This window comes from Macrotis lagotis, chromosome X (assembly GCF_037893015.1).
Source record: "Macrotis lagotis isolate mMagLag1 chromosome X, bilby.v1.9.chrom.fasta, whole genome shotgun sequence".
NCBI classification, from domain to species: domain Eukaryota; kingdom Metazoa; phylum Chordata; class Mammalia; order Peramelemorphia; family Peramelidae; genus Macrotis; species Macrotis lagotis.
This window is the reverse complement of record NC_133666.1, coordinates 530,516,940-530,529,270: the sequence shown is the minus strand read 5'-3', so window position 1 is coordinate 530,529,270 and position 12,331 is coordinate 530,516,940. Positions and strand designations below refer to the sequence as shown.

The 12,331-nt window shown below is 36.7% G+C and overlaps 1 protein-coding gene across 1 annotated transcript in view; it reads right to left on the bottom strand.

Annotated features, from left to right (window-relative positions):
- Nucleotides 1–12,331, bottom strand: part of RPP40 (ribonuclease P/MRP subunit p40) — a 28,698-nt gene that overhangs the window by 4,862 nt on the left and 11,505 nt on the right. The window contains exons 3-7 of the mRNA XM_074208481.1: nt 6,162–6,230; nt 5,941–6,036; nt 4,771–4,896; nt 580–778; nt 297–431 (exon numbers count right to left, since the gene is read on the bottom strand). Of these exons, the coding sequence (XP_074064582.1) occupies nt 297–431; nt 580–778; nt 4,771–4,896; nt 5,941–6,036; nt 6,162–6,230 (625 nt within the window). The remainder of the gene's footprint in view (nt 1–296; nt 432–579; nt 779–4,770; nt 4,897–5,940; nt 6,037–6,161; nt 6,231–12,331) is intronic.

Genomic DNA, 12,331 nt, shown 5'->3' with positions numbered 1-12,331 from the left:
GAACTCCATACTGTGGCAGAATAAAATATATTAGAATATAGAGCTTATCGGTTTAAGGTAAACAGTCAGTTGCAAATGGGATGAGTCATGGAAATAAACTGGTTTCCAACAAACATTTTTCACACTTTTTTTCCAAAAAGAAATATCATCACAGTTGTTTCTAATAATTATTCTAGAATATCACTTAAAATGGCAACATTTTAATAAAGGCATTTGCAAGGGAACTTTCTAAGCAATAAGGTATAAGACCTAGGAGAGATCATTAAAATAACACAGAAAAACAATATTTTTCTCACCAGAGCTGTTCCAATAACAGGAATATCTTCTCAGAGACTATGAAGCCAGTGATTGTACACAAATAAGCTTTTTCCACCAATATACTTGGCTGAGGACAGCAATAGGTTGATACAAAACTGAATGACTGATTATTTCTGCCACAAAACCAAAAAGAGAGAGAGAGACATAAACTATGCACTAGCATCTGCTACGCAATTATTCGGAGGAGTAAAAGCAGTTTTGCTTCATTTCTGCTGTGTAAGAGCCAGCCCACAATAAGTTCCAGCCCTCCTTGATACCTACAACTCCACGTTGCTGAAGACGGCACCGAGCCAGTCGAAGAGTTCTGGCGCACTGCATGACTCTTCAGGTTTTCCCTCAAGTTCCCCACTCTTCAGCAACGGACACTGAAGATCTCGTAATGTGCTCAATGCTATTTTTGGCTGATGCTCCTGAATTTGGTATTTGGAAAAGTATGACATCACTGTTGACTCTTCCACACCTTAAACACACCACATAGCGTTGTTTAGGAAAAATGTAAATTTAAAAATCTCTAAAAACAACAATCGACTAAAACAGTCCTATTGGTGCCCAACATAGAAAAAGGTTTGAAGAAAAAGGTTTAAAGACATTATGTCAAAACCATTAAGGTTTTACTAAGCAGCTACCATGCTGGGTTCCAGAAAAATTGTTCTTCCTTCCTCATTTTCCCTAGAAATGGAGCATAGTTTCAAATTCAGCTGATGTTATGTGCCAAGATGATTAAGTCAATTATGTGCTTAATATAGCAATTTAGGTTGAGTGAAATACAATTCAAAATTCACATAAAGAACACTGTCATTTGGGGCAGCTAGGTGGTGCAGTGGATAGAGCACTGGCCCTGGAATCAGGAGGACCTGAGATCAAATGTGACCTCAGACACTTAATAATAGCCGTGTGACCTTGGACAAATCACTTAGCCCCACAGCCTAGCAAAAAACAAACAAACAAAAAAAGTAAAGTAAGAATACTGTCATAAAAAGAGGTAGGGTCTCCAGGTTAACTTTAAAAAAAAAACTGAGAAAAGGAGCACAAGTGATGAGGATTTTTTTTTTCATTTAAGCCAGCATTTAAAATCAATAATACTAGATAGTCATTGAGTTTTATACTTAGTTATGGAAATAAAAGCTTGTTCCCCACTCCCAAGAACCTAACAATAAAAGCCTGAATGGATGGGCAAGTGAAAGGGTTGTTCTACAGAATAAGACAGAACAGTCCTGGACCTCAGACTAGCTAGCATCACTCTCACACTGACCTAGGACACTTTTGATGAACTAGGAGAATGCCTGCCAAGTGAGGGGTGGGAGTTTTCCCTATCTTTTTGTTTTTACCTCATAGTTTCAAAAGTCAAATTAAGAAAATGCAAAAAAAAAAAAAAACAAAACCCAAAACCATGCCATTCCCTGTAGTCCTCAAAACAAACTAGGAACTCTGAGGGAACTGGATGAGTCTATTTAGCACATGAGAGACTTCTGTTTGGGAATATATTGTCTAAGAACCTGATTAGAAGAGAGGTCACATTAAAGTGTTTTCATTCCATAACATTTTATTATAAGAAACCAGGTTTTGGAACTGGTTCTAATAAAAATCGAAGTCCTTACTCAAACAAATGGACTTGAAAATCAAAGACCAAGCAGACCATAATTCAACAAATATTTATTAAGCAAGTTTTCTATATAAGCTCTCCAATGGAGGCAATTTTAAGTTTGAAAAAATTTTATATTTTTATTCTGACCTTAAACAACAAAGAAGGTTTATATGAAACCATGAATCATCATTTCACACATTTTCTTTTTACCAAAAAAAATATATTCCACAAGACTTCAAGAACTTCTTCTTGTCTGCACGTTCTTCTGCATCTACCTTTGTTCTCTCTTGTGCTTTTGAAGAAAGCCTCTTCTACCCCTGAACTATGGTTAACCTCTCCTCCCTTTCAATTTAAAACTTAGGGAGAAAAAAAATCCTTCTAACCAAACAAATCAAGAAAATGAATCCACAGAGTGGCACTAAGCAAATATGTATGTCTTTTTCTGGACCTTTAGCCCATCTCCTCTCTCTCAGGACAAGCTTCCTCAGAGGTCATCTGGAGTCATGACTAATTATTATAGTCTACTCCAGTTTTCAGGGAGTCCATTAATAAAGTTTGCCAAGATTCTAAGTAAATTTTTCTCTTTTTGATTCTTTCCTTCAGACCTTTTATTTCATTTTTATGCTTGTTTTGTTTTTTCTAGGCATTTGTATATTTTGAGGGGGACTTTTTCCTTTGAGACTCTGCTTGCTATGGTTATAAACTTATCATCTGCTCCTTCATTCAGGAGATCTATAAATGTGCAATGACTTTTGTGTTTTACTTGATTTATTCATCTATCCAGCTGTAGTTTTTGAATTAAGGCTTTGTGCCAGGGCCAGGCTCTGCCCACCTCCCCAGCTAAACTTTTGACCCTACTTGATTTCCTCCTAGGGCCCTGAGGTCCTTTCCCTAAGCTAACTCCTTCAATCTCCTGGGGTAGAACCCGCCTCCCCCCCCAGCATCCTCCTCCGCACTCTCTGAGGTTTGGAGTACTTAATTAAAGGACCCTAAGGCTCTATTTGTGATCTCAAGACCTCTGAGCCCCTGAGTCTGGACTGTCCATATCTGGGCACTGCGGCCACACTAATGATCCCTTCCCTAGGACTTCCACTGTCCTCACCTGGAGGCTTTCTGACCACCTGCATTTTTCATTAGTATTTTTCTTAAACATTTCAAAGCCTTTCACATCAAATCAACATCTGGATACTAACATGTAAGAATGTTTTCTCAAAGGAGAAGACATGAAGTCCAGAAGAATATGAGGAACATAGTTTTTAGAGTTTAAGAGATCTAGCCTTCTGGCCTTGACATTTAATAATTGCCTAGCTGAATGACTTTGGGCAAGCCACTTAACCTTGCAAAAACCTAAAGAGAGAGAGAGAGAGAGAGAGAGAGAGAGAGAGAGAGAGAGAGAGCATTAGCCTAAACCCCTCAATTTACCTGAAGAAACTGAGGCCCAAGATAGTAAGGAGCAGAGCCGGGATTCACACCCAAGTCCTAGGTCTCCACACCCCAAGGTCTTTGGTCAACTGAGCAAAAAGAGCAGTGTTCTTGGCCCCAGAGAAAAGAATCTATTCAGCAATATGTGGAAGTTATTAAACTCAGATTCTGTTCCAAAATAAGTAAACAAAAGTCCTAACCATGAACAATACAGAAATGGAATGCAGTATTTTGGAGGGCAGTACGTTCATCGGACACCTTCACACAGTAATTGGATAACTGTCACATCCCTGACAAATTGGACTCCTTGAATGAATCCCTATCCAGGACAGGATGAGACTGGATGACCTTTAGGTCCTTTCCATGGTTCCCAGTTCTGAGGACCTTGGGTATTCCTGGTTGGGAAGACCTCAAGTATCAGCCTCAGAAATCTTTTGGAGAAGCTAGAGGAAGAAGGCTCAGGATGAAGAAGAGTTCCTTTCTGGTCCTCCCCCAGGTTTTAGGTACAGCTTTCTATTTAGGGAGTTTGCTCAGGAAAATTTATGGAAAGTTCCTTGCCTGAAAATCTCTCCCTACATAATTATCTGAAATTCCTCACATTAGAAATCCCTTAGAATAGCACTGAGAGGATAGCAGGAAAGATTGGAGATGTTACCAATATTGTAGTAGACATTCATTTAATTAGAATGCTTTCTTAGCTGAGACACACCAAGGAAATTCATTTCTAGAGGGGAAAAAACATGGTGTGTAACATGTGGCAAATAATGAATAGGAAGGTAAGCGGTAAAGGAAGGTGGTGAAGCACCAAGTGCTTTGGGCAGTCCAGTGGCAATGTAACAAAAGGAGTATTAGGAAATGGGAAGTGGGTACCTAGCTTCCTCTACCTGTAAATTTTTCCTCCAGCTGACACCCCTCCCTTCCTCCTTCTAGATGCCAGGCATTACTGGCTTTTGATCAAGAGGAGGAAAGGGAAATTTCTTGCAATGATCAGACACTAAGATTCAATGCTCAGGAACCCAAAGAGTCTCCAGGAGCAAAGACCAGCTGTGAATTGTATTATTTTACACTCTGCAGACACACAAGGCAGGAACAGTGAGAAACACTGTTTCCCATCCAATAACAAAAAGATTTAGCTCGCTAAGTAGTCTATGATACAACAGTTTAAGAAACGTATCAGCTGTGACTATCCAAATAGATCACCCACACAGTTATACTGAACAATGAGTAGCACAGGCTCTTAAACAGAAAAGCTAAGGCTAACATATAAATAGCAAGTGTCTATGCAACAGAGCTGTGGTAAATCCAACATGGTTTGTTGTTCCTGACTAATTTTATATCCCCCCTCCATAGAATTGAACTACCATTCAATATTCAGCTGATTCACTCTAATTTTCAACTGAATTTCAACTTCACAATATCACCATCAAACAATGAATCACCAATACCTGCATGATGCCAAGCCAGAAGGAAATTGAATTTCAGTGGTTTCTTTTCATTCAAGGCCCAAGATGCTCTTTTATACTTCTTCGATTCAGGATTGAAGGAAGAATCCATCAAATCAAGGGTAATAACTTGAAAAATGAAAAAAGAAAAAAATATGGTATTTATCTCATAACTTATACCACACAAAGAAATTTTATGGTATTAAGAGTTACAATAACACATTTTTATGATTTTACCTGCTTGTCAGTAGATTATTTTTGTGTTTCTTTGTCTATAAAAGCAAAATTTCTTGAGGAACTACACTAACAATGAAAAGAAGAAACACATTTTCCTTCATTCTTTGCTTAGGCAACAATTTAATATAACAATTTTCAATAGATTATTTCCATTCTACTCAAAGCTTTTTTCCAAGTGATCTCCAAGATCTTGCTATCTCTATACCCAATTCTCATACAACTCACAAAGATTCCAGATGGAGAGGATGACCGGGCCAACAACCCTCTCATCCAACTGTCCCTATTGGCAACTTCACTCCCCACTTTAAAACTCTGGGAGAATTCCAAAATAGCACCTCAACAGAAAAGAAGTTAAGAAGCCCTGATAATTATGTTGCTGATGATGATAATAGCAGCAATAAAATAATAGCCAGCACTTATACAGTTCTAAAATTTGCAGAGTGTTGTTCAAGTATCTTAATTTATAAGATTTAGGATATCACTATTTATCTTTTTTTGTTGTTGTTGTTGTTGTTCAATTTGAAACCTATAGGCCAATTATGCACAATTAACTTGGGAATTTGGGAGGCAAAAAACTTCAAATAAATTCTCATCTTCCTGAAACAAAATAAGATTGACACAAGCATTTTTATTTTATCCTAAATAAGAACACTTCTGGCTTGTTAAAAAAAAAAAGAGAGAGACTCTTTATTTTTTGGTCGATGTCTTTTGTTTTTACATTCTATCTATTTCCAAATATATTATTCCCCTCTCTTCCTAGTCATAAGCCACCCCTTTCTAGGAAAGATAAGAAAAAAAGATTGGGGAAAAAAAGGCATTTCAGCAAAACCAACTAATACATCAACTATATCTAAAAATATATTTAGTATTCCATATGAATTGCCCCCAACCTCTGTGTAAAAGAAAAAAAACAATGAATTTTGTATAAATACTTACTATATCTCATGACTTTTCTGCCAGAGTATTGAGATGGGCGACCTTGAAGTCCAATTTCTTCATAAGTGTCCTTGTCCAGAGACAAAATTAGTTTTCCTATATATCAAACCAAGATTTCCATAAGAAACATAGTATAAACATAAGTAGGTGTTCTATGAATTAAAAAAAAAGTAAGCCATATTCTAAAGTCTGATGTTATCAGGAATAAAAAGGAATATTACCATTGGGTAACAGGGCAACAGTATTGTCTTGATCAATATTTGTGTTGTATGTTAGGGCATAACAGGAACCTATAACAGAAAAATAAACCCAAAGACAAGATTAAATGAAAAGTAAAAAATAAACATCATACTGGTAATAATTAGTTTAGACTGATTAAATACAAATGAAATCTTCAGGATGACTGAAGGCAGTCATGGGGGATGGCAAGGAATCCTAGTCAAATGACAATTGAACCCAATTACCCATCTCACCATGTAGTAGTGACTGGGCCAAGTGACAGCAAGAATAAGAGGAAAGTCAAATTGCAACAAATTCAAATTGGATCTTGATAAATAAAGTAGGAATTTAAGGACAAAGGAGGTTTGTCTTCTTTAGCCACAACTGATCCAAGTAGCATTTTGCTGTTCAATTTAATTTTTTTCCCTATTAAAAAATCTTTCTATTCTCTCTTTCCCAATTTCCAAACTTTTGTGGGAAGAATTGGAAAGAATGAAAAGCAAACTCCTTGTAATACAAATAAGTATAGTTAAGCAAAACAAATTTCCAAGTCAGTCATGTCAAATAACAAATATCTCAATGTGCACATTGAACCATCACCTACCTCTCTGTCTCTGATCACCCACAATTTCCAAAGACCAATAAAATGGAATAATGACATATGTTACCTGTGTGGGCAACATTTACAGCAACAGCATGATGATGGACACCTCCATAGTGGAGCAGTACTACTAGCATTAATATAGACAACGATCCTTTTAATTTAAAGGAAAGTATCCCAGCCATCAGAAAAAGATCCCCATAGGTTAATATTTGGCATATTCATGAGCCTAGGCAGACATTTTTGACTAACAAAAATAAAAAGACCATTCAAGGAGCTAAAGCTTCATAGGCTTGCTAAATTTGACTGGCAGTTGGTTCTGATATAGAACCTATCTGTTGGAAGAAGAAAAATTTTTCTTTGAAATTCTAATTATAGTGTTCCAATCCCTATCTCTCTATGAAAGAATGAACCTGGCAATATTTAAAATGACCCATTCAACTAAAAAGAGATACTGAAGGAGATAATTTTAAAAATCTCAACAAAAATTATTTTTTTTCCTTCACATAATTACCCATGTCCTAAGGCACTTAGAATCTAATAATTTAGCTAACCTAAAGGTTTCAGAAAGCAGTAACTTGCTTACTCATTGTGTTAGGTATTCACTCAATTTGTAAAACATGCACACTGACCAGATGATCAGATGCCTGGGCACTTGCAGCAGCATAACTACTGAAATACAAGGGAAGACAGGTTTTCTAAAAAGCACACACATTCAAGGAAGCTAAAAAAAGAATGGGGAAAACAAAAACCTTTTTTACCCTACTTTGGGTTCAGACATAAGAATGTGAGCAAGTCTCTATGGCAATGTGCAATTTCTTTCGTTCCAGTCACAGCTTCCCCTAGTTTTTGTTTGATAATTTGAATTAAATCACATCTTTCAGATGCAGTAGGTGGTGTTTCTCTCCTAAACACCTAAAATACCAGGCTTAGTCTTGTTGGGGAACATTAGCACCATAATGGACTCTACTATATTTATATCTATGCTTGATTTAAAAAAAAAAGTTTTCTAAACAGGGTCTGATGTAATTCAAAGAGTTTCTCAAACTCTTTTCCATTGTTTTCTCAATCCTGTTATATGTAGGAGTTAATATATTCCAATAGGTAAATTTGGAATTATAGCTAAAAACATAACTAAAATGTTCCATATCTCTTCACCCAAAAATCACACAGTTAGGCATATATTCCAAGAAGTTCAAAGCCAGATAGACCCTAAAATGGTCATAGCAGCAATAAATTAGAAACAAAGTAGAACATCAATCAGAAAATAGCTAAACAAATTGTGATCTATGAATGCAGTGCAATTTTTGAACCAAAGGAAACCATGAATCTGAAAAATTCAGAGAAGCAAGGAAGTCTGACAAGAACCAAAGCAGAGCGAATGAAGCAAACAAAATAATCAAAACAATACAAACAAGGTTACCAATGATCTATTAAATGGAAAGAACAAAAAAATATTGAGACTGAATGCTGTGTAATTTTTATAATTAAAAAGACCAAGCTTGGCACCAGAAATGAGAAAATGTACTTGTGTGAGGAACATGGCCATTACACAAGACTGCACTAATAGGCCAGTTGGTTTTACAAAAGTGCTTCTCCATCCCCATCCCCCCATCAGTACCTGTCAAGCCTATATATGGCATTATCACATTCATATTTCCAGCTTTTTGTTCTGTTTCATCTATATCAACTACAAGTTGACTGTAATGAAGAATCAGTCAAATTCATTTCTGGACAAGGTCAATGTGGTTTGCTTATTCATTTTTATTATACACAAGGGATTTCTTTCTCTCTGGGGCTATGGGAGTCAGACAAAAGGATGAAAGCAAAGTTCCTATGATAAAGGTGATTTCTTTACTCCCAATCATTGCTTCCACTTGTTTTCTACTTAATAATCTAAATTAAACCAGATACTCCAGACACAGTAGGGGGTGTTTCTCACCATTACACAGTGTTAAATACCGGGCTTACTCTTGTTGGGGAGCATCAGCATCTTAATAGGTACTATTAAATTTATACCCATGTTTGGATTTTTAAAAAAAGTTCTTTTTAGGGGCAGCTAGGTGGCACGACGGATAGAGAACCGGCCCTGGAGTCAGGAGTACCTGAGTTCAAATCCAGCCTCAGTCACTTAATAATTACCTAGCTGTGTGGCCTTGGGCAAACCACTTAACCCCATTTGCCTTGCAAAAAAAACTTTAAAAAAAAGTTCTTTTTAAAATTTCTCAAGTTAAAAAAAAGGAATGCCATTTAAACATTTTGAAAAATGCAAAGGAGGTCATTAGTTGGAAAAAAGAGATATAGGGCAGTTTTAAAAGTAATAAAGGAATTCATTATGTAGGTCTTCCTAAAGTAAGCTATACCTAATAGAAATTTGTCATTTCATATTTCTCTTTCTAATCTGCTTGGTATATTGAAAGTTTTTGTTTGTCATGTTCTGCATTTAAAAAACAGGTCTTTCTAGAATTATGCACAGAGTTAGTCTACTATGTTAATGTAGTGGTGTTCATCACAATACAACTTCACTAGACTGGGAAAGTTAAATGGCAAAAAAGTAGTTACACAGTCACCTATTGCAGAGTAAGCTGATGAGGCATAACTTCTAGCAGAACACCTTAAAACATGAAAATAAAATTGCAAACAAATTATATAACCAGGGACTACTGAGTTACAACAGTCCCATCAACCCACAGCTATAAAAATCCAAAGCCATGGGTTAACTTGGGCATCCAGAATTTCAAATGCAAACAGCCCAGTCAATATCTTTTCTTGCTTGTGCTCAATTATCTCTTACTAATAAGAATAAGGTAAAAAGAAGTCTACAGAATAGCATCCATCTCAGACAGAATCTTCAGGCTTCCAAGAATGATTCCATCTTTAACAGTTGAATCTTGAGCATTATTCTTTGCTACATAAATGGAAAAAGAAACTGAGTGAAGCAAAGGAAGGTGCAGTTTGCTACCAAAGTAGAGTGCTGACCCCTCCCCTGTCCCCAATATATAGTTCAGGAAACATCCATCCAAATCAACTGTATTCAGTTTTCTTTAAGTTATTTTTTTTCCTGAGGAAAGACTTCAAGATTTCTATTGACTCTAACTTGGATTTGGACCTGGTAGCAAATCCTTCCAGTCCTTTTCTGATGTCTTCTTGGAAATTGGCTCCTAACGGTCTAGACTGATCCTTGAGTCCAAAACAAATTTGTCAAGTCTGAGACAGTTTTTCTTGTGCAAAGGTTTTGAGCAGAGGCTACACCACAAAACCTAAGTGTTAGGAGAAGAGCCACAAAGATACCATGTTCTGCAAATAGCAGCTGCAGACTTAAGCCACAGTACAGCCTTCAGAAAAGGCAAAGTAGGGACTATTGATTGAACACTGATCTTTTTCAGTCACAGAGTAGCTGTATATTTGAAAACAAAGACAGCCATATCATTTATCTTCATTTGTCCTTATAAGTGAAGACTGTACATGTTCTCTAAGGAACACGCTAGCTAAGTATGGAAAGGCTCATCACTAGGAAGTAGACCAACAGGTAATGAATTTTCTGGAAATGACAACCCAGGAAACAGCTCTTAGCCCAAAAGTCATTCAGGATGTACCATGTGAACCCCTTATAGTTCTAGGGTGACAAGAGTGAAATGGCAAAATTGAGGGCAAAAGACACTGAGAAACACAGTCCTCAGACTATCTACAAAACTGATTTAATTGTTAGTACTTTTAATATGACATCTTTGTCCAGAGATCACTTAGGAGAAATTCTACAAGATGAACTAAACTAGTTTCAGGCTGATATCCTCACTATAAGTGAAACCAGAAGTTATAATCAAACTACAGTCAAATGGATTCTCTTAAAAAGGAAAATAATGGACTTAGAGGAGTTGATTTCACTATATAACCAAAGGCAGCAGCAGCAAAAAAAAAAAAAAAAACAGAGGGGAAAAGCTTGGCCCTGGAGAAGAGATGAGAAAATGCACCATACTTTTTTTGGCTGAAGGGATGGGGAGACCAGATGTGGAATGTTGTTTTGGTGTCAAGCATGCAGTATGCTGTTCTGATTGGCTGATATTTTTAATAATTTTTGTTTCTTGGGAAGGCTTGCTCCAGAAGAAAGGTATGTTTTTAGGTAAATAAATAGGAAAAAGCATCCATAACCCCTCCCCTTTTTAAAAAGCAAGGCAAACAGATTACTATGAAATAATTACAGAGGATGAAGAAATAAAGACAAGTTCCGAAGAACCTGACAAGATCTTAAAAATGTAAGTCAACTTCTACCTGGGTACTGAGTAGTTTCAATATTACAGTGGCCTTTACAAAGATGGTGCAATGTGTTGGAAAATATAGTTTATGATTAAGAAAGAAGAGAAGCCACAGAGGTATGAAGTTTCTGATTAATTCACATTATGAATATTTTTTCCAAAAACACAGACAGAAAATGTTGGATGATACAAGTATGATACATCAAAACCAAAATTAGAATGAAGGATAAAAATGAAATAATGGTGCAATTACAGCAGTTCCAAACTAATCTCTTAAAATAGTCACCAATGGACAAAAGTTTAAAGCATTAACTAAAAAGAATTCCCAAAGGCCAAGAAATCATGTCAGTCAAACACCTGAGAACTGCCAAAGTGATTTTCCTGAAAGCACAGGACTGACCATGCCAAATAAAGTGCTTGGTCTGGCACTGGAAATTTTTCACAACCTGGTTCCTTCCTACCTTTCAGGAGCTATTACACTTTACATTCATCTAAGGACTCTCTGGTCCAATCATTCTGACCTGCATGCTGCCCCTCAAACACAACTCTTCAACTCCCACTTCTTTCTGTGTCTGTGTTGTTGTCCCTGAGACCTAGAAAGCTCTGCCCCTCACTTCTGTCTCTTAGAAGACCCGATTCTTCCCCATCCCACCAAGATTGAGCTCTCTCTTGCAGGAGCATCCCCCTCTAAAGTTATATATCTCATTATTGACATGGTGTCTCCTCACTGAAATGTAAATTCCTAGAAGGCAAAGACCATTTTAGCCTTTCTTTAATGTTTGGCACATAGCAATAGCAAGCACTTAATAAATTGCACCCTTATAGCTTTCCTTCTATTGTCTTCTGGGAATTAAAAAAAAAAATTTCGGTGATTCTCTCTTTTGTGGCTACCTATCCCTACCACAGCCCTTACTATCATACTGAATTGTTTTCTTTAAAAAAGAAAAAAGCCCTCATGATTCACATTGTCAAACAAACAGAATTTCCTCACTGTCCAAGACTGCAGGCCTCATTCTGCATCTTGAGCTGAACCCTTTTCTGTCAGGAGGAGGCAGGAAGTTTCACCATCAGTCCTCTGGTCACTGAAACTGAGGAGAGTCTTAAGTTCTTCTTAGGTGTTTTCTCGACAAAGTTGTTTTTACTGAATAAATTGTTCTTTGGGGGTCTGTTCAATTTACACTTCATCAGTTCAAATAAATTTTCCCAGGTGAAACTGTCTTCTAACAATGAAATACTATTCTATTATATTCATAAATCAAAATTGATTCAACTATACCCCAGATGATAGATAATCCCTGAGTTTCTAGTCCTATGACAA